The sequence below is a fragment of the Gavialis gangeticus genome, unplaced genomic scaffold (assembly GCF_001723915.1).
Source record: "Gavialis gangeticus isolate Ggan-Ray unplaced genomic scaffold, GavGan_comp1, whole genome shotgun sequence".
In the NCBI taxonomy this organism is placed as follows: domain Eukaryota; kingdom Metazoa; phylum Chordata; order Crocodylia; family Gavialidae; genus Gavialis; species Gavialis gangeticus.
This window is the reverse complement of record NW_017729032.1, coordinates 245,602,135-245,625,942: the sequence shown is the minus strand read 5'-3', so window position 1 is coordinate 245,625,942 and position 23,808 is coordinate 245,602,135. Positions and strand designations below refer to the sequence as shown.

General features: G+C 41.1%; 1 protein-coding gene across 1 annotated transcript; it reads left to right on the top strand.

The window, feature by feature from the left end:
• Positions 1-390: 390 nt before the first annotated feature.
• On the top strand, positions 391-23,408 carry POU1F1 (POU class 1 homeobox 1). Its single transcript, XM_019525678.1, has 7 exons — positions 391-532; positions 4,205-4,354; positions 8,162-8,279; positions 9,924-10,165; positions 14,467-14,631; positions 16,571-16,631; positions 21,593-23,408. Exons 1-7 carry the CDS (start codon positions 391-393, stop codon positions 21,804-21,806), a joined length of 1,092 nt encoding a protein of 363 aa, XP_019381223.1. The 3' UTR covers positions 21,807-23,408.
• The last annotated feature ends 400 nt before the right edge of the window (positions 23,409-23,808 follow it).

The following is a 23,808-nucleotide window of genomic DNA, read 5'->3' as shown; positions in this document are numbered from 1 at the left end:
TGTCTCACTCCTACAAACTTGGGAGACACTATTTTTTTCTGATTTATTGTTCTTTCACAAAAGCCTTCATTTAAAGTATCTGTCAAATCACATCTCCGGTTTCCCTTTTCTCCCACCATTAATTGGGCATCTATTGTATTTGGGTGGGAAGGAAGGAGGCTCTATGCTGATATAGCAATACTGCTGGGGAAAGAATATTAAAATGGATAAAGGGATTTCCTAGTGGTATAAATACCTGCACACGACCTCCCTGTGCTCTGGAGCCCTTGTTTATGTATATATGCAAGTAAAAAGAACTGAAATACAGTTTGAGCAGCTCTTAATCACTCAGGATATATTGTGTTAGAAAATAGGAGAAGGGGTTTCTTTGTGTTTCCTCCTTCTGTGGGAATGAGTTGTCAAGCATTTACTTCATCTGACACCTTTGTACCCTTGAATTCGGACTCTTCTGCTGCTCTGCCACTGATGATGCATCATAGTGCTGCAGAGTGCTTGCCAGTCTCCAGCCATGCCACTAATGTCGTGTCTACAGGTACTTATTTATTTATTTATTATAGTCAGAACAATACTCTCTTTAACATTCCTTTTTAAACTCTTTTTGGTCTTATCTGAATCTAAATATTGAAAGGATTTTCGGAAATGCCTAAGAAACTTAGAGCACAAGTTCCATTCCTTATCTTAGGATGTTGTACATTTATCTGACTACAAATTTGACTGTGAGTAATAAAAGTTTATAAATGAAAGCTACTCAAGAATCAAATCTTACTTAATAGACAGGAAAATTACTTGTAATCTCAAGATGTACAGAACCTGAATTTTTATCACTGGAATATTAATGTTCTCCAGAAATAAAGAATTGAATATTAATCTTAATTATATTATTGATTCAATTAATGTTGTACTGAGGTAAGAGTTGTACTTTGAGCATTCAATAAAATGATTTCTCATTAAGCATGCTTGAAACAAAAACCCGTCAATAAGAATAAAAATGAACCACCATATTAAGCACTGTAGACTAAAATTTGCAAGTCTTAATAAGAGAATAATGTAGCAAAGTGTTAGGGGAAAAATTATTCTTTAAAATATGAACAAGAAGCTAAAGTTTGGCAATAATTCCATGGCAGCGTTTTCTAAATTGATTTTTTTTTCATATGCTTCATGGTAAGGAATTAAACGCATGTTGGCAGAAAATGTTACTAATAGTTTTGTGTATGTTTACATGTATTTACATGATTTAGATTTGTGTTCGTGCTTTTAATAGTCATAGGCCGAATCTCAGTCATTATACAAACCCAAATTCAATTATAGCCAATGGGAATTTTGTCTGAACTAAGACTGCAGGATCAGGAATTGCTGTGTTTTCTTGCTATGAAGACTAATTCAATAAAAAAGCCAGAATATAGCCTTATAAGAAACTGAGCAGTAATAGAAAACATTTACCTGTGATGGTGAAAATGTTCTCAATTTTAAATATAGGTTGCAAGACTTATAATAGACAATGCCAACAGTGCTACTATAGTGCGAACATGTAAAGAACTTGTACAAATAATGAAATGTATGAAGATATTTACACATAATTTTGTGTTATTTTTAACTGTCAAAAGCTTTCACAATGTTTATAGCCTCCATATATCTATTGAATAGTATTGAATTTTGAAAATGTGTTAATATTCTATGATTGTCTCATTTAATGCACAAAAAGAATCCTAAAATGTAGGTAAGTACACTCAGTTACAGTAATATTCATAGCACACAGATAAGTGTTCTATACTATATTTAATTTAAATATAAAGTTTTGATGATGGAATACTTTTCCAGCACCAATTCTTATATGTTCTCTAGGAAGCTAGAAAGGCCAGTTTTTTTATGGCAGAAAATGATGAAGTGTGTGAATTAGCAGACTGATAACTGGAATGGTTTCATAACATACAAATAATTTTAAAACCTGTGCTAACTACCACTTTAACGCTACAGCTCTAATTCACTCTCCCTGTATTGTTTGAGAAGTATATATACTATAATGTGATATATAGTAGTAGTATATACAAGAAGTATAGTGTAAATACATCTATAGTGCTATAACCTTATACTCCTTTTATTGGTATATTTTTATTAATCAGATTTCATTAATAAGATGGGTGTAACATTATAAATACATTGGTTGAAATAATGAAATCCCTAACACACAATTATGTCAGTATGCAATGTAAATATACATCACTAATATGTAGTTCTAAGAACCAGAATTTTGATAATTATTAGTCTTTATTTCTATTATTAGTAGGGCCCATGGCCAGAAATGTATGTATCAAATTGTGGTTCTTTCTTTAAATAAGAACAAATTTACATGATCTAAAATTTTACGGACCAGATCCTTAGCTGAAGATCTGGCCCTCTGAACATTTCTTCAGAGAGCGATGTACTTCCTCCCCCAATGCGTTCTGATTCCCTGATAGAGTAGCCAAGGGTCTTTGTTACATAGAGAAACCTTCAGGCACAGAATAGACAGCTCCATTGAATTTATAATTTCTGTTTATTCTCTAGGGTAACTAAAAAGTAGACAATATTTTCATATTCCTGGGTGCAGTTTTCCATCTGTGTATATCTTTAATACACAAAAGAAGCAATAACAACCAGCTTTTTCATGCAGAAATGCATAGGAGGTTTTTGGGATGGATGGCACTGAAAGCAGAGATTAGAGCCAGCCCAGGCTATTGATATTTTCCTTTCAGAAGTTGGCCAAAACCCCTCAATAGCTAGGAATACCGTGATGTTTGAGGAATATCTTGTCAGTGAAAATATTGCCCCAAGAGACCAATACAGTTGTTACTGGAGAGCCATGGTCCTTCCTAGTAATAGCAAAATGTAGGTCCTGCTTCTTTTTCCTTTTCAGCTCTCGAAGGGTATAGACAGAGGTAACAATTCCCTGGCTATCAATGGATACTGATAAAAGCTATTATGATATACCTATTACACCTGCTTAATTCTGTAGCTGTATAAGCATAGAAAAACCTGTTCAACTTTAGCCTTTTTCAACATCACATAGATGCTCCCATCAAGTCATATCAGCTGCTGCAGGGTGCCTGTAGAGCAGGGCTGTCCACCCTTTTTGAATGTGGGGCCAGATCATGAACTTTTTATCACCCAGGGGGCCGGCAAACCATATTCAAAGACCTCACAGGAAGTGGTATCACATCACCCCCCTGAAACAAAAGTACAGGGTTTACTTTTATTTCCCATCGCAGCACCTTGGGCCTCAGAAATCAGCTTGGAGGTCCGCATGTTGGGCAAGCTTGCTGTAGAGTACCTAAAATACATTTCTGCCACTTGTGGGGACTCTGATTATTCAATGCATTGTATGTAGAGGTGCTGCTGCAATAGCAAATGTTTCTTTAGGCCTAATGTTCATAGTTGGTAATGATTTGGAGTATCTTGCTTTCTCTTTCCTGTCTATCATGAAACACATTTGAGGGGCTGGTTTTAGAGGACCCCTGCAAAGTGCCCCAAGCTTCCGAAAACAGGGCCTTCTAAGGTGTCTCAAGTGAGCATCCCAAATTGTTCCTCTTGAAAATATAGGTACTGGGGACCTGATCTCCTTAAACATACAGTAGCATTCATTTTTGTTCTTCAATTGGTGTGAGTCTACATCTTTCTGTGTATTAACAATTTGGCATGATAAATCATTGTTCTTGGGGAAAAAAGTGGCCATTCCAGTTTTCTATCTGGCTGTCTAATCTGCTGAGACATTTCATGAGTTACCATAGGCTTCCAACAGAATTACAGTATAACCTTATGAATCCATCATGCTCAGGACCGAGCACCTGCCAGAAATTTGAAAAGTCTTAATTTTTTAAAGCAGAGCAACAGCTGGTTCCAGAGCAGTGGTCAGTCTTGGACCAGCGACCACATGCAGAGTGGCAGCACAGGGTGGTGGATAGCAACAGCAGCCATCAAGTGCAAGCTCCCCAATCCACTGCTCCCGGACTGGCCACTGTTACTCCCCAATCTAGTGCAGTTTTAAAAAGTGCCAGATTTTTGATAATTCTGGACATTTGATATTCAGATTTATGAAGTTATACTGTATCTTGATAGTTAAGAATCACTGTAAATTGTTAGTATGCAGAGGGAAATAAAATATAATGCATACACTTAAATCTCTGGACTGAACAGATGTGTTTCGAATCCTTATATATTTTCTTACCAGTCCCATCTATTTTGTCTTTGATCCAAACTCCTAAATCTTCACATTTATGCTTCTCCATGACGACTTTGGGAAACACACCGGCAGGTCTTCATTATTCAGTCCCTTCTTGTCATTATGGAAACCAACAGACTACCTATGGAGTAATGGCAGGTAAGAGATAATAGCTCTTAACACGTGAATTATTGGCTTGATGGATTGACTGATTTTCCTGCAGAGGGGCTGAAGAGTTAGAGGACACTGAGAGGAAGCACCAGTTTGTGGTTAAAACATCAAAGTAAGGCCCTTTCTGTTTCAAGTGATGCCATGGACTTCCTGTGTGACTGTGGGGTACATCTCCGTAACTCATTTCTCTCTCTATGGAGCAGAGATAACATTTCTTTTCTGTTACACTCTGGCTGGTAATCTCTGTGGGACAAGGACCGTTTCTCATGATACAACTGTACAGTACCTAGCGCAATAGGCCCCTAACCTCAGCTGGGGCATCCAAGTACTATGAAATAAAAAATAATAATTACTGACATTTGGTGAATTTAGCTCACCCTGTTTCATATATGACAGTATTGGTTCATGATCATAACTCTGTGGTGCAGTACACTAGAAAAAAACAAGTTCCTTATAAATAGTGTAATTTGAGGGCTCGTGAAACTTAAGACAAAATAGGGAATGTGCAGTTCCTTGTTTTTGGGCTTTGTTTTCTGAATGTTCTATTGGCCAGTAAGAAGTCCTCACCTTTTTTCCTTATCTTGGAGAAGGGAGGGATAATGCATTAAAAATATATATTTTTGCTGCTCTTCCTTTCTGGCCTTTTATGATGCAAAACAGAGTAGCTTGAGGTTAGAGATGAGCATCTAATAGATGTCGCCTATTAGAATTGCCCTGCCATCCACTGTGTTGTGATAAAGGGGGCTTACCACTATACAGTAGTTATAAAACATCAAAGAAAATGCCATACTTGGCATGATTTAGTGATTTAGTTTCTTAATAAATAAGAAGCATTATTCTTACAGAGACATAGCAATTGTTGCAGGCTTTATGATTAAAAATATGTTAAGATTTTAAATACATTTTTTATTTATAATAGTCCTTTACTTTCTACTAGATTACATTCAACAGGCCTAGTTGAAGAGGTCCTGTTGCTGAAAGGAGACAAAGCCAGTCCTTCAGAGGGAAAGAAACTGTATACAGGGCAAAGAGTTTAATAAAATTGATATTTTTTTCAAATTTCATGCAGCAATACTAAACTACTTCCATGCAGATGGTTATAGACTTTAATATTACTTCTGAGCATGTGTTAGCAGTTTGTGACCCATCAAGCCATAGATAAATTGTTATTCAAAATGGGTGTGTCTACATATGCATTTGATTCAGAAGCAGTTTACTCATGAGTAAATTACTTGCAAGTAAATGCTCCTGGGCAGGCATCTACACATACAGAGAAGTGGGAGCAGATTTGCTGCTAATGGCAGAAAACTACTTCCACTTCCTGGGGTCCTGCAAGCCCAGGGGTGCTGGTCTGGGGCTGGCCCAGGGGCTAGAGTGCTGGCAGGGAGCACTAGGACCAGCTGTCTCCTGGCCAGGGCTGGGACATTGCACCCTGCCCCTAGAGGGCTGCCTGCTGCCCAGGGCAGGGCCAATGTCCCCCTGCCCCAGCAGCAGGGAGCTCCTGGCCCCGGATCCCCAGTCAGGGGCATGGGACTTAGACAGAACTGCAAGGGAGGGGCAGGTCCCAGCCCTCTGACCCAATATGCTAGTGGAGCAGCTAGCTCACTGCTAGCTGCACCACTGGCAGATTGAGGCAGGTGGCTGGGACCAACGCCACCCTTGCAGCTCTTTCCAAGCCCCAGGTCTCAATCACCTGATTGGGGCACAGGGTTGGGACCTGCTCCTGACCCGGACAGTTACCAGCTCCCACCCCACTTCAGAATCAAGGAGGTGGGTGGGGGCTCCCCAGCCCCTGCCAGCAGAGAGCTCCCAGTGCCAGCCCCATGGTCACAGAGCCAGTGCTGAGAGATCCTTGTCAGCTCACTGTGTGTGTTGTTTCCTGTCTCACTGGCTCATGTAGTGACTTGCCACATGGACTGCTCTGATCTGGAGAATTAAGGCATAAGGATCCTTATCTTCCAGTGCAGGCCTTGTGACAATGGAGCTTGGGCTGGGAGATAAGGATCTCCTGTGACAGCCCTGCTGTCATGCAGCTGGAGCTGGGAGATAAGGATCTCCCAGGCCCCTGCTCCCCAGTTGCGAACTTGGAAAGGGGGGCTTGGAGTTCCCTGGGGGACATAGTCAGTACCCAGGCTCCAGTGGCAAAGCCTGCCCTGGTAACAGGCAGCTCCCAAGGGCAGGGAGCAATCTCCTGTCCCCTGGTAGCCAGCTGACAAACAGCAGATTTGCTTCCGGTCTGGCATCTACATGAGTGCTACCTTGCCAGTAAGCAATCACAAGTAAATTTGCTACTTGCATTTCCAGGTAGCAAATTTACTTGTGATTAGCAAGGTTCCCTGCACAGTTAGCGTGTGCACATGTAGACACACCTGCTTACTGTGTGGTAAACTACACTACTACACAATAAAGCATCTCATGTAGACACACCCAATGAAGTTAAGTAGAAACTAGCAGAATAGAGCAGGATAGCAGGACAAGAGAACCATCTTTCAAAGCTATTCCAGATTCAAACAAAGCATTTCATTTTAGCATATTGCTCAGGTTATAAATTGATCTTATCCCTACCTCAAGAAGAACCATAAATATAGCAGACATACATGGGGTCCAACTATAATCAGAATGATATGGTTCTATTTTATGGAGTCAATAACCCTATATAATACCTTTCAGAGCCAGGTATTTTGACCCATGCAAGATCATCTGCTTTGCTGCCATGATAACAGAGCGGATGATATTGCACAACACTGTTAAGGGCCTGCCACTGTGGTTGTTCAGAGTGTAACATAGGGTGCCATCATAGTGGTGAAAAGATGTTACAAAAAATGGGTGACCAAGGTCACCATCACTCTGTAATTTCTGGAGATTTCCTTGGTCTGCTCCACCACGTGTCCCATAAAGCTAGGAGTTCTGACATACTAAGCACCTGGTACCTATTACATCTGAGGCTTGAGGCTTTCAGACTACTGGCTTCACTGTAGGAAGCAGGGAGCTGGGATGCCTTAATTCTCCAGATAAGGGCAGTCCATGTGGCAAGTCACTACCTGAGCCACTGAGACGGGAAACACCACACACAGTGAGCTGGCAGGAAACATACAGCAGTGCCTCAGAAGTACATATTTTAGCACAGTGAATATTCAATATTTAAAACCTATTCTAGTTTTTGAAGTGGCCATTAATTATTTGGAACATACTTGGGATCCTGAAAATGTAAACCAAAATGTCTGAGGTGGAATTTAAACTATGTAAAAGACACTAATATGTTTCATTGTTCTGAAACACAGATTAGCTAGATGTACTCTTTTCACACTTTTAGAGACAGTCAGATTTGAGCTGACCGCTGCACTTAACAGTAGTGTGTTGTTTGATTTGCCTATGGGATTTTGAAAAGATAATAGAGGTTCAAGGACTTTATCTGTACTTATCAGTATGTATCTGGGTGGGAACAAGCTATTTTTCTTAAAATTGAATCTTAAAAAGGGGTGGGAGGGGTCAATTTTTACAGGGTCAACTGTAGGTAGAACAATATATTACATAAGAATGGAGGAAATGGGAAAAGTAAGTGTTTTTTTGGGACAGAAAAAACTTTTACTCTGCACACACAGTCAAATACTTCTATTTCATACTTTTCTCTTGTGTCTCTTGCAAACCTTCTTGGTGTCCCTTAGAGTTCTTTGGGAAGTTCTTTGAAGAATTATGTGGCAAAAAGGGGTTCCAGTTTGAAATATGAATTTATTTATTTTGCAAAAGAAGTCAATGTTCTGGAATTCTCTGCTTTATTTTCCCCCTTCCTTTTAGGCATCAAGCCTGCAACTCCAGAGATGTTATCAGCAAGTCTCTCCCAGAGTCGAATTTTACAGACATGCAGCATGCCCCATCCCAATGTGGTAAATGGAGTTGGCACTCTACAAAGCAAGTCCTTTTACTTAGTCTTTTTTTTTTCCCCTTTCACTTCTGGCAAATCTTTTTGCAGCCATAGTATAAGGGACCTAACAAATGTATTAATGTTAGAACCTCTATTAAACTTCTGACTCTCTGGAAGATTTACTTTAAGCAATGAACAGCACAAGAAAAGGGCCAGAAAAAGGATGAAAAAGGTTGGGGAGGGAACCTGGTATTGCTTGGCTATTGGGATGGCATTCAGGAATTCTGGGTTCAAATCCTGAGTCTGTCACAAGCTGTGTATGTGACTTCTGGGCAATCACCTAGGCCTAAATCCAAAAGTTACTTATGCACCTCTGAGGATCCCTTTGATTTCAGTACAGAGAGATGGTTAGCCATCTTAGTCAGGCAAAAGGCATGGCAGGGTGGCACCTTAAAGACCAGCTTGTTCAGAAAGGCATACGCTTTTGTAAGCAATAGTGTGCTGCATCAGATGCTATGGATGAACTTGCAGAGAGGAAGAGTACTAAATAAAAAGGAGTTAAGTAATTTAAATGCAAAGGACAGGACAAATGGAGGAAAGGATAGGGGGATGGGTCAGTGCTGAGAGGAGAAGGTGTGTTGAAGGGATCAAAAGGGATTAACAAAGCATAGAGGAACACATAGCGAGTTATAAAGGTTAGTCCAGGTAATGAAATAAGAATCCAGAGTCTTTGTTGACATCATACTTCACTGGTTTGTGTGCCCCTTTTGATCTCATCAACCTACCTTCTCTCTCAGTAGTGCTTCCTCCCCCCAGACGTCCCTCCTTTTCCTATCATTTGTAATGAAATTACTTTATTCCTTTAATACCCCTGCTCTCTGCAAGTCCATTCATATCATCTGACAATGTGGGCTATAGCCAACAAAAGCTTATGCCTCTTTGATTTCAGTGGGGGGTGAAGTACCTAGTACTTTAAGAAATATCTTATTCTCCTTGTTTCCCATCTGTAAAAAGCATTGCATATTTCTTGGGGATTTTTTCCCCTGTGCTTTATCTGCCTTGCCTGTGACCTAAACAGTCTGTGTGTGCGCTTGTTCATGCACATGGTGCCTAGTAAGAAAGAACATTAATCCTGATTAAATGACACATTTTGTTCTAATAGGAGTGAACAAAAATCAGTACATTTTTTTGTCCTAAAGTTGAAATAATCGTGAATATCTTATAACATTCTAGGCAACATCTTGACTTTGCTCAAATAAATCTCCCATTGACTCAAACCCATATAAAATCCAATCTGAACATTAAATGTAGTAATCTGTTAGAGTATTCCAAAACAAAAAGACTGTAGGCCAAATCCTAAATAGGTGTGGGTTGATAAATCCTTTCACTTCAATGAAGCTATGATTTTTTGCAGCAGTTAAGGACCAAGTCAAATATCCATGTGCCTAAGGTATTTAAAATGCCCTACTTATGCATCTGAGTGCAGCCTCCATGCCTGTGGAAAAGATTAGTGCTATAATTTCCTTTCTACACCTGGAAAACTGATGTAAAGAGTGACAGCAGGTTCCAGGCTGATGTCCTAAATTCTAGGCCACCCTTCTTCTCTGTTCTGTAAGATTACAAAGCTGAACACATTTTCAGTGCACTGTTGGAGTATAATTGTATTGAGTTTTCTTTTTGGCTTCATGCAGGTAGCTTGACTCCTTGCCTTTATAAATTCCCTGAACATGCCCTGAGTGCCAGTTCCTGTGCTCTGAGCCATGGCTTCACACCCATGCACCAGACTATTCTTGGAGACGATCCAACCGCTACTGACTTCAAGCAGGAATTCCGTAGAAAACCCAAGTCTGTTGAAGAGCCAATAGATATGGATTCCCCTGAAATCAGGGAGCTGGAGAAGTTTGCTAATGAGTTCAAACTCAGGAGAATTAAACTGGGTATGTATTTTCTGACAGATGATGACAGCTAGAAAAAACAAATGAAAGCCCAAGTTTTGCATGTTTTGTCTTCTAATCTAATATACCTTATAATATGTTAGGCTACCTTTGTCAAGGCTTTCCCAAGTCTGGAAGATTTTTATAGAATTAATAAGCTTTTTTTTTTTTTTTTTTGAAGATTACTGCAGTCAAGATTTTAAGAGTTTTTGCTGTACATAGTACTCCCGGTTTTCCTACCCAGAGAGAGCTAATTGTTAAATTAGCTTTATTCTGGTGGGGAGATATATGACACATCATAAGCTAAAGCTTTTTTGCAGCTTCCTACAGTAAATGATGTATTCCCTTGTCCCAGTTCTCTTTCCCATGACATGCTCTGTTACACAAGGTGATGCCATATCATCTCACTTGGGATAACAGTACTGCCAACTTACATGCACCAGACCTCATGGGCATGAGGTCTGGTGCATGTAAATTGGCAGTACTGCTATCTCCTATTTGATATACTTAACCATTGGTGTGCATGGTGGTGACCTTACTTTGTTACCATCTGGTGCCTACTGGGAAATATGTAAAATGAATGAATAATATCATGTTGGTTCCTGGTTAATAGATCCCCACATCATATCTGCTGGTAGCCTCAGGAAAGTACAAAGGCTGAATGAACGTGATTGCTGGATTATCCCTTGTCCTCTAGAGATTTCTTCCCCCCTGGAACAAGGTTGAAGGACACCAGGAAGGCAGTGTGAGGAAGCTTATCCTGTACTTTCTGTGCCATATTGAAAAACGACATTTGTGTGTTGAGCACTGCAAATACAGAATCTTAACAAATACAAAATCTTTATGCATTAAGAGTCATATTCTTGGCTTTATCTTCTATAACAATATATCATTACAGAGTATTCCATTTTACTGTAAATTCAAATGCTATAAAATCAAGTAATTTATGAGACTTAGAAGCATCTGTGTATTAATTCTATGCCTAGAGAGATATTATCTTCCAGTTATGGTACAGAAATGAGGACAACAGTGGGAATCTGTTTGGAAAATTATTTGCAGTTGCTGTATATTATGACTATTTAGTTGTGTCAGTCAGAGAATGGGCAAGATTTTCAGAACCCAAGACTGTTTCAGGGGTAATTATTCACAGTGGTCTACTTCTAAATACACATAAGAACAAAATTCCTACTAAATGAAATAGGACCCCAGCACTGGGTTTAGTGCCATTTCTGATAAACATGTGATGTACACAAGAAGCCTAATAAGTGGATAACGACCTGCTAGGCAGAAGTTGACATCATGCAATGCTTAGTACTGACAATATTTGCTGAAATCAGTAAGCATGCTCTTGGCACCTCTCAGGAGTTATTCAGTACCTTGTAAGACTGGCCCAGGTGGAGGAGGAGGGAAAGAAATGCAGAGTCATGTCTGGAGTATGGCCAAGTATACTCAATGGATTTTGGAGACCCCACCCTGACCCTGAATTTGTTGTGTACCTGTATATCCAGGGGCTTCACTAGCCCCCCAAAAATCCCACATGGGGCCAAAATTGCAGCCATACATTGCCTCAGTGCATGTGCATTCTGACTATTCCTGCTTTTCCCTGATATCCTAGTAGCTGGGCAAGGTGGTAGTCACCTTTCGTGGTCATCATAGGAGCCCTATGTGTACTGGTGTGTTTTTCCAGTGTCTGGTTAAATCAACTCTCAGGTCTGTCTCTCAACTCTCAGGTACTATGCAAGTAGGCATAAATCTGCACCCATGAATCATTCTGAAATCCATTCCAAAAGTAAGATCATGTTAAGAAGAGGTTAAGAAAACAAATGTTAGAGAATCAACAAGATGAGTAATATCAAGACAAAAGTGATGGGTTTTCTTTAAGTGGACAAGGTTCTTTGGGTAAAATCTGTTTTTTCTTCAAGAATTTTTTTGTGTCTTCTGAAAATCTTTCTGTAAGTCAGCCATTCTCACTCTTTATAGATGCAAAACACCCTCACTGGATTTAAAGGTACACCTCAGAAAATGCCAGTTCTCAGCCTTAACTCCTTTTTTGACTACAGGAAAATTAAAGAGGAATTATTTAGTTGCAAAGAATTCAGGGTCACAACGAGTCAGAATGTTTTTGACAGTAGAAATTCCTATTTGAAACCTTTGGGTTTATCTTGTGAATGATATACAGATGATTGCAAAGCTAATTGTGCTACTGTAGTCCAGTGCCCCACAAGGTCTCGCAGCACTCGGGTTGAATCACAGCTGTAACTTTTAAGTTTGACCGAAATCTACAAAGCCTGAGAAATCTGAAGTACACAGTAAAACTCTCAACTGATGGTTAAGTTCATTCCTGGAAACAGCAATGGAAATGATAAGTTTTACATTCTTCTGTGCATAATGGTACTGTCTAGAGGCTCACTCAGGGATCAGGGTGCCATTGAGCCAGGCACTGTGCAAATATATCCAGTAATAGAAAGCTCCTTCCCCAAAGAATTAACAGCCCAGGTATGTAATGAGAAACTGCAGCTGGACACAACAATCAAACTTGGTTTGAAAATGATTCCTGTAATAAGTTATTACAGTAATTAATTTTGAGAATGAATGTGATTATTGAGAATTAAGCATAAAGCACAAGGTTGGGTTTTTGTTAACTCTTTTTGTTTGCTCATTTGTTCTTTTATGGGCTAAACAGACCCCTGACATTTAAAGTTAAATCATAATTCTCTGTGAGGAATTCTACAGAGCCTCACTTGATGAAATTTGCAGTAACTGTGCAGTCAGCAGTGACCCTACATACATCCTGTAGTGGTCAAATAGCACTATTTAACAACATGCAGAGGGAAAGTTTGTCCCTGACAGCTTACCCAGGATTCTGTCCCAACTATACAGTTGGTCCAAGAAAAGATATCACAAAACCCCCTTGCTTTTAATAACTAAAGCACTGGGGTTTGATTCTTATCCCAGCTCAGATCTGTAACTTGTATAACTCAACTGAAACCAAGGGAGTTTCACAAGCATGAAAGTGATATGAGATCAAAAATGGGCTGGTGAGCATCATCAAACACCTCAGATTAAAGGACACCATCTAGAAAGATATTTTGTCCATAACTGATAATCATCACCCTCCCAGTAGAAACCACTAGTATACAAGCATTTATGCTGTTTCTCCTGGACTAAAAATAACAGTTCCAAGAGAAAAAAAAGCCCAGTTCCAATCAGGTAGAAGTGGATCCCAGGAGAGTTTTTCCCAGGAGAATGAACACTTGTACACTTCCCCAAGGCTTAAGTCCTCCCAGGGACCAGGTGGAGCAGATTTGCCGGGAAAGGTTCCTATGCTTTGCAGGGTCACCCCGGGCTTGAGAAGGCATAAGGGCAGCAGCTGTCACTTCTCCCAGGCAGTGGGAGACAAACATTGGGAGTGGAGGGGAGCAGCAGCTACTGGTCCCTGCCTCTTCCCCCCAAGTCCGCTGTTTGGGAAAGAGGCTGTGGGGCTTTGCTGTCTCCCTCTTGCTTCCCATTGCTGCCTCTTGATCCTGGGCAGTATTACAAAGCCCAGGGATTGGGAATTGGGCTCAGGGAGGCTGTTTCCAAGGCCAGTTTTCTGCCCCCAGGCTTTAAATGCTGTTCCTGCCACACAGTTAGGGAGTGGGGGCATGGATTGCAAAGCCCAGGAATCAGGAATTGGGCTCAGGGTAAGACTTGCAAAGTCCATCAAGCCAGGAACTGGCCCCACAGACGTTAAATGTCATGTGTGCTGCTCAGCTGCTGGTGCACACAGTGATTTAAAAGCCAGAGAGCCAGGACTAAGGTTCATGGAAGGTATCCCTGGCCCTACTTTCCTGCTTTTAATCAGCCCATGTGCAAGTGTTCTGGGGTGCATTAAAATGGAGGGGGCTGTCTATTGATATAGCCTATGTTGTTCCCAGGCAGGGGAGAGGACAGGCTGTCAAGTAATGGGCTCCCCTAAGGGTGGGGGTGGCCTAGGGAGTACAGTTCTCAGTGGCTGGTGAGCTTGCCTCTGTAGTTCTCCCGCCAGAGGGCTGGAATTTCAGAAAAATTCTTACTGCTAGAAATAAACACCTGTATGCAGCTTGAGTTTGAATTTTGTATTCCTGAAACCAGCACACTAGTAAAAATTGCATTCTCCCTGGAAAATAAGTTGAGCAGAGAGAAGAGCATAGATATGTCGTCCCCCCACCCCTCCAAAAAAGTGTGTTTTCAGGGTATTAATAAATGGCCATGTGACTTAATACAAGTCAGTCATAGTAGAAAACTTAAGGTTTCTATATTTGTTCTTTATTACTTTATGATAGGCTATACCCAAACAAATGTTGGAGAAGCCCTGGCTGCTGTGCATGGCTCTGAATTCAGTCAAACTACTATCTGCCGATTTGAAAATTTGCAGCTGAGCTTCAAGAATGCCTGCAAACTGAAATCAATATTGTCCAAGTGGCTGGAGGAAGCAGAACAAGTAGGAGGTAGGTATTTGTAACACCTATTTTCATACCCAAACAAGAATCCCTTTAATGTGTAGAATATCTAGTAGATGACTTCCCTTGGTTAAGCTTTTTGTTTACCTGTTTAGTGTTTGAACAAGTAGTATTTATATTAAATTCAGTAAGGTCAAATGACTTTTTTTGGTAATGGAGAAGAAACCTGTTAGACCCATGTGAAGGTACAGAATAGCACAGTTGAACCAAATGGAACTGGAAGATGGTACAAAGTTGGGAAGCAATTATAGGACTAACTAGGTCACCATATACAGGGGAATAATAAAAATAGCAAGAATCTAATAGTACAAATACCTGTGTTGTACAGTACTATTCATAAGATACAAATAACTATGTTGTACTATTCATCAGATATCGGACTAGACCTCTTATGTGTACACCATGATCCAGAGGATTGATGATTGCCTATCAATAGTACAAAGTGCTAAGTCATGTGCATGGTACCCAGAACTACTGCTGTAAAATAGGAGTCAACAGCTTTCTGGTAATGAGGGAAGAGAGGGACCTGGTTGTATTGATTGCAAGATGGCTACGTGCTATTGATGCATACCATGAACTGAAGTACACCATGATGCATTAGCCTTTTTTTTTTAATGCAGCCAGGAAAAAAAGGCTAATGCAATTCATGGCATATTAAGTTGGTTATTTGTAGCAGGCACAAGGAAGGATTAGTAATACAGTAAAAATCATGTGTAAGACTCCGTTTAGAATATTGTGTACATTTCTAGTCATACAGTTCTTGTCTATATTAAAAAATGAATATTAAGCTGGAACAGGTGCAGAGGAGGACTACTAGAGTGATTAGGGGAATGGAGAACCTATTTCATAAGAGGAGATTAAAAGAGCTTGGTATGTTGAGCTAGGTAACAGTGAGGGGAGAGACCATGAATATATATGTGTATGAGTACATGAATATTAGGAAAGCAGAAAAGCAATAATTACACAAATGACCACAGTCTGGTTATGAACAAATTTACTCTGGAAATTGGAACAAGGTTTCTAACCATTAGAGGAGTGAAATTTGGGAATGATATTCCAAACAAAAGGATATGGGAATAATTTCATGCTTTGGGGTTCTGCTGGTCTCCTGCTGGAGCCAGAAAGAAATTTTTCCCCTTGAATGCATTAGTTTGCTGCTTTTCCTTTTCTCTTCTGTTTGAAGTATTTGCTGCAGGTAGGTTTTGCTTGGGTGGGCTGTGCTTTTAAATTGTACTGGCTCACTCAGGGGGAAAGAAAGCATCAGATTTGGGGTCAGGAAAGAAGAGTCCTTTAACATTAGATCAGAAAGGACTGTTGCTTTCCTATGTGTCGTGAGCATAATCTTTTTCCTAGGATCACATGAGCTCATTCAACGTAATAAATTCTGCATTGATGCCACCCCCTTGCTTCTCCTGTGGCACACAGTGGGTTATTTTTTATGGGGTGACCTGTGGTTTTATGTGTACACAGCAGGAGCTGGGGCGGATGCTCTTATACATGCTTTTTGACAGTTGGCTTCCTGAAAATGCCAAAGACTAGTTCCAGTGGCCTGCCAGGCCCAGGTTGTGCTAAGAGTCCACTGAGAGGAACATTATCCAGGGTTGAGTGTCAAACGTATTTTAAGCACAAACTCTTAAAAAAGGTAGGGGGTGGAAATCATGAACCTGCTTTAAACCAAACATGAAAAGATCCCCTCAGCTTTTTTACATTATAAACCATCACTTGTTTCTGAATCCTGAAGTTATGTCACTCAGCCACCAGATGGCCCAGAGAGAGAGGATTTCAAGGTGTCAACTGTATTCTGTATGCATCTCCAGTGTCTGGCATTCTCCACTATTAAAATATCAGTAACAATTATTGCTGTCAAAGATTGTGCTTGGCTTTCATTTTGTATTGAAGATCTTTTTTTTTTGTTTATTTGATATAGCTTTGTACAATGAAAAGGTCGGAGTGAATGAGCGAAAAAGGAAGCGCAGAACTACCATAAGGTAATAAATACTTTAGGAAACTTTGTACTGGAAGTCCTTTTTACTTAGAGATGCCTCCACTGGATTAAAAACATAAGTTATATTTTCCTGTAAATGCCTTATCTAGGATTAGAAGAAAAAACTGGAAGTTGTCAATGAAAAGTACAATTTTTAATTAAATGAAAATAGATCCCATTTAGGAACCACCTAAAGAAATGATACATTTTTTTCTCCTAATTTTCCATCCTCCTGCTAGGAATCTAGACCAGCAGAGCTTCTGCAGTAGGGTTTTTTGGGCAAAGAGAAAGAAGGAAGCATGCTTAGAGCTGGCTTTTTGGGGGTGTTTTTCATGTTTCTCTTAACTTAAGTTCAGCCCCCTCTGCATATGGAAGCAGAGCAGGCTGGAATCCCATTGTTGTTTAAATGTCACATTACTAAAGCGATTGCACATAAACATACATAAATAAACAAAGCAATATGAAATGGGGATAGGTTGAATCCTGTTAACTAAACATGTTGGGAATTGCAGTGGGGACTTCCCTCTCCACTAAGATGTTCTGCTCTCTTCCATTAGGAAAGCGAATTCACCCAGGAATCATTCAAAAACACAAATGCCTCTAACTGCATAAATGGGGGGGTCCACTGTCTTTGTTGTGTATAGTCAGTCATTAGGAGGTGAGAAATCCAAAATACTAAAAGGAAGCCAATGCTGGCTAGAGTCTCTTCCGCCTCAGGCCGACACTAAGATACCTTTGGGTAGTAGCTGATGCTGACAGGCAGTACAGGTTCACAGAAAACCTGAACTAGTGCTGAGCTCAGACTCTCAATACATGGAGGGCCTGCAGTGGTGGTACCTGTCCTTCCCAGCAGCTCTTCCAAATAGGGCTGATAGTAAGAGTGGGACTGCCTGCTAGTTCTGGCGGCTTGTACACAAGGCCGGGGTTTAGTTCTCCCTAAATTGAAATGGTGAATTTTGAACTGGTGGGCTTTTAAGTAAAAGCTGCCAGTGAGCCCAGAGCTGCTCAGAGCCAGCACCTGGCCCCTAGCACCCAGCCCCAGTGGCCCCAGGGGACGCTGCCACAGAGGGAAGGAACAGAGCTCCCAACAGCTCAGACGCCACCAGTTGCAGGCAGGCTCCACCAGAAAAAAAAAGGATCAGACCCCTTTCCACTTCATTTTCTTTTTGTTCCCAGGCAAAGCTTGCCCCTGGCCCGCTAGCATCCTGCCCAGGTGGCCTGTGTGGGGAGAGGGGGTCACCGCCATGACAGGGGGAAGGACTGGGCCCCCTACAGCTCAGACACTGCTGGCAACTCACCCCCTGGCTGCAGGAGAGGTGGGCAGGGTCCGTCAGAAAAAATAAAGTGGGGGCCCCTCGCTGCTTTTTTTTTTTCTTGGCGGAGCCTGCCTATGCGAGTTGCCACCAGGTCTCTCAGCCCCTGAGCTGCAGGGGGGCCCGGTGCTTCCCTTCATAGTGGCAGTGCCTCCCAGGCCTGCCCGGGCAGTGCTAGCTGCTCAGATGCTGCCCCATCTTGAAGGCAGCACCCAGCCTGATCCAAAGGTGCATAGGACTTCAGAAGCATGGGCATGTTTGGGGACGCTCAGGCTTGGTAGGCTTTCAGCACCCCTGTGCACTGTCCCTGCCACCTTCCTGTCTCCTGAGACCACCCGGGAATGGGCTGGTTTGCCCCTGGGGCAGCGTGGGAAGGCAGCAGAAGAGCAGCTGGATGTGCCAGCGGCTGGAGAAAGGTGCCAGGGATGGTGCACAGGGTGCTGGAATCCCAATCCCAAGCTTCCTTGAGCTTTCCTGGGCTTCCGGCACCCTATGCACCATCCCTGCCACTTTCTCCAGCCATCAGCACACCCAGTTGCACTCCTGCTGCCTTCCTGCACTGCCCCAGGGGCAAGCCAGCTTGGTCCCAGGTGGTGGGAAGGTGGCGGGGACAGTGCACTGGGTGCTGGAAGCCTGCCAGGCATCTTACCCCCCCCCCCCATGGAGCCTGCCTGTGGCTGGGGAGAGTGCTGCTGATGGGCCAAGTGGCTTCTGATCTGTAGGAGGTCCTGGGAATGGATGTATTGTTGCAATTTGTTACGTGGCAAACTAAAATACACCAGGATGTGTTTTAGTTTGCTACATAACAAAGTAATTTAATTTACAGTATGCCGCTGTATGCGTACAGTGTGACACCGCCACATGTGTAAAGTGTGACATGATTAAATTGCTAAAAAGGGCAATTTTGTTACACGTATAAGCACCCTCTATGACCAACTAGTGTTGGGAGGCTAAGGAGGGCTGATTTCCATGCCAGCCCATTCCCTAGCAAGTCATGGTCCTAAGGTGTAAAGACAGCCTTCACAGCTCTGCTGCTATTCTTGAGAGTGTAGGATGCATACAAATTATGTTTTAAGAGTAACTTTTCTCCAGACTGGTTTCTGTTGATGAGAATGCCTCTTCATGTGATTTTCAATCGGCAGGGTTCTCAAAGGTGTTTTTTTTACCCAAGACCCTTTCTATAATTGCTGAAGTGGCTCACTAGTAGCTGCCCCACCAGCAGATCTGGGCAGGGGGCTGGGATCTACTGCACTCTTGGAGCTCTTTCCAAACCCCAGTTGTGGAGCTGGTGCTAGAAGATAAGGATCTCCCAACCTGAGCCTTGTGATCCTGGAGCTCAGGCTAGGAGATGAGGGTCTCTCAGCACTGGCCTTGGGACCATGGAGCTGGGGCTGGGAGATGAGCATTTCCCAGTGCCTGCTCCCTGATCATGATCTTGGAGCAGGAGGCATGGAGCTGGCTGCTGCTGGGATGGGGGGACATATTCTCTGCTCAAGCTTCTGTGGCAGAGCCTGCCCTAGCAGCAGGTAGCTCCTGGGGGCAGGGAGCAATCTCCCGCTGCTGGTGGCCAGCTGACCAGGAGCAGATTTTGCTCCCAGTCAGGTGTCTACACAAGTACTACGACACCATTATTAATCTCAAGTAAATTTGCTACTTGCATTTGCAGGTAGTGAATTTATTTGGGATTAGGGAGGTTTACTGTGAAGTAAGCATGAACACATGTAGATGCACATGCTTATTTTGCAGTAAACTATGCTAATGTGAAGTTGTGTCTCGTGTAGCTGCACTTCTCTATGGCAGGCTACCACTCATCTGACACCTGTATCTCTGTTCCTGTATTACTTGTTTGGTGCACCATGCTGGCAATCATCAAACACTTGATCTGTACACCAGGCAAGTTAAGTGCTTCTCCTTGTTCTATAAATAAACACAGCTTTGTACAGTTACACACACAGTGCAGGAAAAGTCCAGGCACTTTGTAGGAATCTGTGCAGATAACTCTGGGAATGTTGGACCCTTGTTTGGGAATCATATCAAAAACAATCAGAAAATTTAATCTTTATCTACAGTCCACCCAAGTTAGTGGGAATTGTCCATAAATATGTTTCTGAAGACATAACAGAAACTGGAAAAGAAAAGGACCACATTAGTGTAGTTCTCATGCTGGATCTTTGGACACCCAGATCAAATTATCTGTAATTCATAGATTGTCAGGGACTGGAAGGCACCTTGCAGATCATCGGGTCCAGTCCCACCACTCCAGGCAGGAAGAAAAAACTGGGTTCAAGTGACCCTAGCAAGGTGACTGTCCAGTCTGCTCTTGAAAACCTCCAGGGTAGGTGACTGCACCACCTCTGGAGGGAGTTTATTCCACAGTCTGGACAGTGACTGATAAGGAGTTTTTCCTGGTACTAAGCATGAAGCAGCCTTCCAGAAGTTGGTATCCATTGGTCCTGGTCTTCTCTGGGGGTTTCCTAGTGAAGAGTCGTTCACCGAGCTCCTGATGCCCTCCTCTGATATAGCAGTAACTTGCTATCAAGTCCAGGACCAATATAATGTGGGTATGGGAAATATTTTCTGTCGTTCTATCCTTTAAAAGCTGTTTAAACATTGATGATTCTACAGCCATGCATTCATAGAACATTATGATTTTTGATTAGTTCATTTCAAGAAGCGAGGATAATTAAAACAGAACTTCAATGTTCATTTTAAAGGTACAACTGAAAAAGTTTTCAGGAACTAGAATTTTGGCTGAAGTTTCTTCCACCTTTTTAGGAGAACTAGTCCTACTTCATATCAAGAGTAAATCACAGAGTGCCCCCTTGTGGCCAAAATAATATAAGGTACTGGTAAAACTGGCTCTAAAAAGGAAACACAAAACAGTAACGTGTACATTTTTTTATACAAGTGAATCCAAGATTATTTTTAGAGCAACAAGAACAAAAGAAGTACCAAGAAAGGTGACATTCTTTCAATATCCATCCTAGTTTTCCAGAAATATGGGAAAAATGCTGTCATTAACTTAGTGTATTTATTGACCTGCACAGCCAAAACATACCTTTGGTGACTATTAATCAAACAAAAAGGTTAAACTAGACTTTTTGAGACATGTGTTGGTTGGAACAAATTATACTGATCCATGTAATTTACAATTCTTAAAATGTTAAAGGTCTACCCATGTAAGGGGATACATAACTTGATTAGAAAATGACATTCACTGTTGCAACTCTATCCTTGAGTGAGACTAATTGTATCATGTACACGTATCTCCATATATGTTTGTGTCTTCTGGATAGCTAAGATGCTGCCTATTACTAGATGGAATGGCTAGTCACACTTCTGAATGTACACATAATTATATTTCTTTCTAGTAACCAGGTACAGCCTGCACAGGATGTAAAGGATGAATGTTTAGTGGTTTTCCTGTACAGTTAGAGAAACCACCTTAGTATCTCTTCCTTTAAAATAATCCACACTGAAAAGTCTATTCAATTTTTGAAGCCTATATCAACAAATACCTCAAATGCACTTGGTGCATTTTCTCATTCTTATTTTTGTGCTGTATTTTCAATGTTCATCCTTTAACTTTATCCTAAAATAGCTGCCTTGATATATGAGAGTTATTGACAATAAACATGATTCTTTCATCCAGCATTGCTGCAAAAGAAGCTCTAGAGAGACACTTTGGAGAACAAAGTAAACCTTCTTCTCAAGAGATCATGAGGATGGCTGAAGGACTCAATCTTGAGAAGGAAGTTGTCAGAGTTTGGTTTTGCAATCGACGACAGAGGGAAAAAAGAGTGAAGACAAGCTTACACCAGAACACCTTTAACGCTATTATCAAGGAACATCATGAGTGCCGGTAAAGCTTCCTTGTGCATAGTTACTGATTGTGGGGGGGGAAGGGTCTCTAGGATTTTTAAATTATTATTTTTTAAAGAAATACTTTATCTGAAAAATGGAGTGGCAAACCATTTGATCCCTTTAAAAATCAGTAAATTTCAGCTATAAAATACAGTTGTTGCTTTTAGTGGGTTAAAAAGGATGAAAATATTTTTAAGGCACTGTATGTATTTGTGGATGGGAAGCCATTGCTTAGTCAAAAGTAATTTAATAGGTATGACTTGGTTATAAATGTCTGACAAACTGCACCATAAGTACTTTTCATGTACTGTGTCTTTCTGTATTAATACTGACTGGTTAGTATTTATTTTAAATTTGAAGCTCTGGAACCAAAACCTTTGTATTAAATACAAGAAAAGGTTACTTACTGTAGCTTTTGAGAGAATGTTGACTCTGACTATTCACATCTGTGTAATTTGCCACCCTCCAATGGCAGTCATCTTTGAGGACCTTCCAGGAAAGCCAAAACTATTGGGACCACAAAAAGAGCTGTTTTGCAGCACAAGACATTGAGAGCCAAGTTGTTTCCTCCCTTAGTGTTTTTTGCACTAAAAAACTGCAACATCGCCATGGGGTTAGAACTCTGAAGAACATAACAAGTGAACAGGTAGTTTAGATTAGATAATAGTGGCAACATTACTGCAGAACTAGTTACACCAGTCTGTCTTCTTCAGAGTGGCCCCTGCATATTCCATTTTTGGGAATCTAGCTGGCAATATTGAATGTTGAGGGATTGTACTTAAAGAGATCTTCTAAGAACAGGATTTCCAGAGTGAGGATGAACTGTAGTTGCTGAATCAAAGAACACAGGAAACAGCTGTGAATATTACTAGGATGGAGACATTATAGAAGCATGCTGTGACTACAACCTTAAGTGTAGCAGAATGTATTTTAAGACACCTCAAGTACTGACATTTTAGCTAGCGCGTGATATATCCCAATCCACAGTCTAATCCGCTTGGACTGGTTCTGAGTGAAAATTAGTCCCAAATGCTAAGAAGCATCTTGCTGCTTTATAAATGCCTTAAATCTAGGTACATCAAAACTTTAATTTATGGTATACTCGAACTGGGAATATGGTGCTTCGCTTTTACTCTGTTGAGAATGTGCCTTAGAAAAAAAGCCTAGGGAGATGGTCGTGTCAGGCTTCTCTATGCATACATCTGTTCCTGATCAGCTCTGCGTGTGGAATAAGTTAAATAGGAAGGTGGCATGCTTACTCTAGAATAAAATTGTCCACACATGGAGATATTCAGGAACAGCTTTTGTACTTTGATTCATACTTTCTATTAATCCATATTAGTTTTCAAGTGAAGACAAGCCTGTATAGCCATCTTCTGGTCTACAGCCAAAATGGTGTCATAACTCCATCTCCTTGGAGGCAAGGGAGTGTAGGAAACTGAAACAATGACAACAGCACTTAACAGTAACAGATAGTCATGCAATCTCTTTAACATGGCTCTCATTAATTAGCATTACAAGAAGTAATGTTTGTACATTTCAAGCTTAGTGTTTTCCCAAGACTCAAATTAAAGGAACAAACATACATGGTAAGATAAAATTTATTTTTTATGAAATGAACTTGACGAGTTAAAAAAAATAAATAAAAAAAAATTAGATAATGGATCCAGAAAGAAAAGGTTAGGATGTTCAAGGCCACTATAAGTGTACATACCAAAGAGAAAGTATTCACCCTAATGCCCCCCAAGTACTATAGCAGTTATTGGGAGTCATCCTAGGCAGATTAAACTACGGAATATAGGGCATGACCGTATGTTTACTGCAGAGCTGACTAATTAGCTCTGCAATAAATGTCTCGGCATCACAGGAAACTAATAAACTCCACAGCAGGGTAGTACTTGTAAATACAAGTACTACCCTGCTGCAGTTTTTTACGGTGCAGCACATGTGTAGATGCTGATGCCTTGCAGGCTGGGCATGAGGGTGTTTCAGTGCATTGACTGC

Bases quoted from the DNA above. Each gene is read 5' to 3' on its own strand.
- POU1F1 (XM_019525678.1), top strand. From the start codon at position 391: ATGAGTTGTCAAGCATTTACTTCATCTGACACCTTTGTACCCTTGAAT. The intron at 4,355-8,161 runs GTAAGAGATAAT...CCTTCCTTTTAG, and splicing joins TACCTATGGAGTAATGGCAG to GCATCAAGCCTGCAACTCCA. The intron at 10,166-14,466 runs GTATGTATTTTC...ACTTTATGATAG, and splicing joins ACTCAGGAGAATTAAACTGG to GCTATACCCAAACAAATGTT.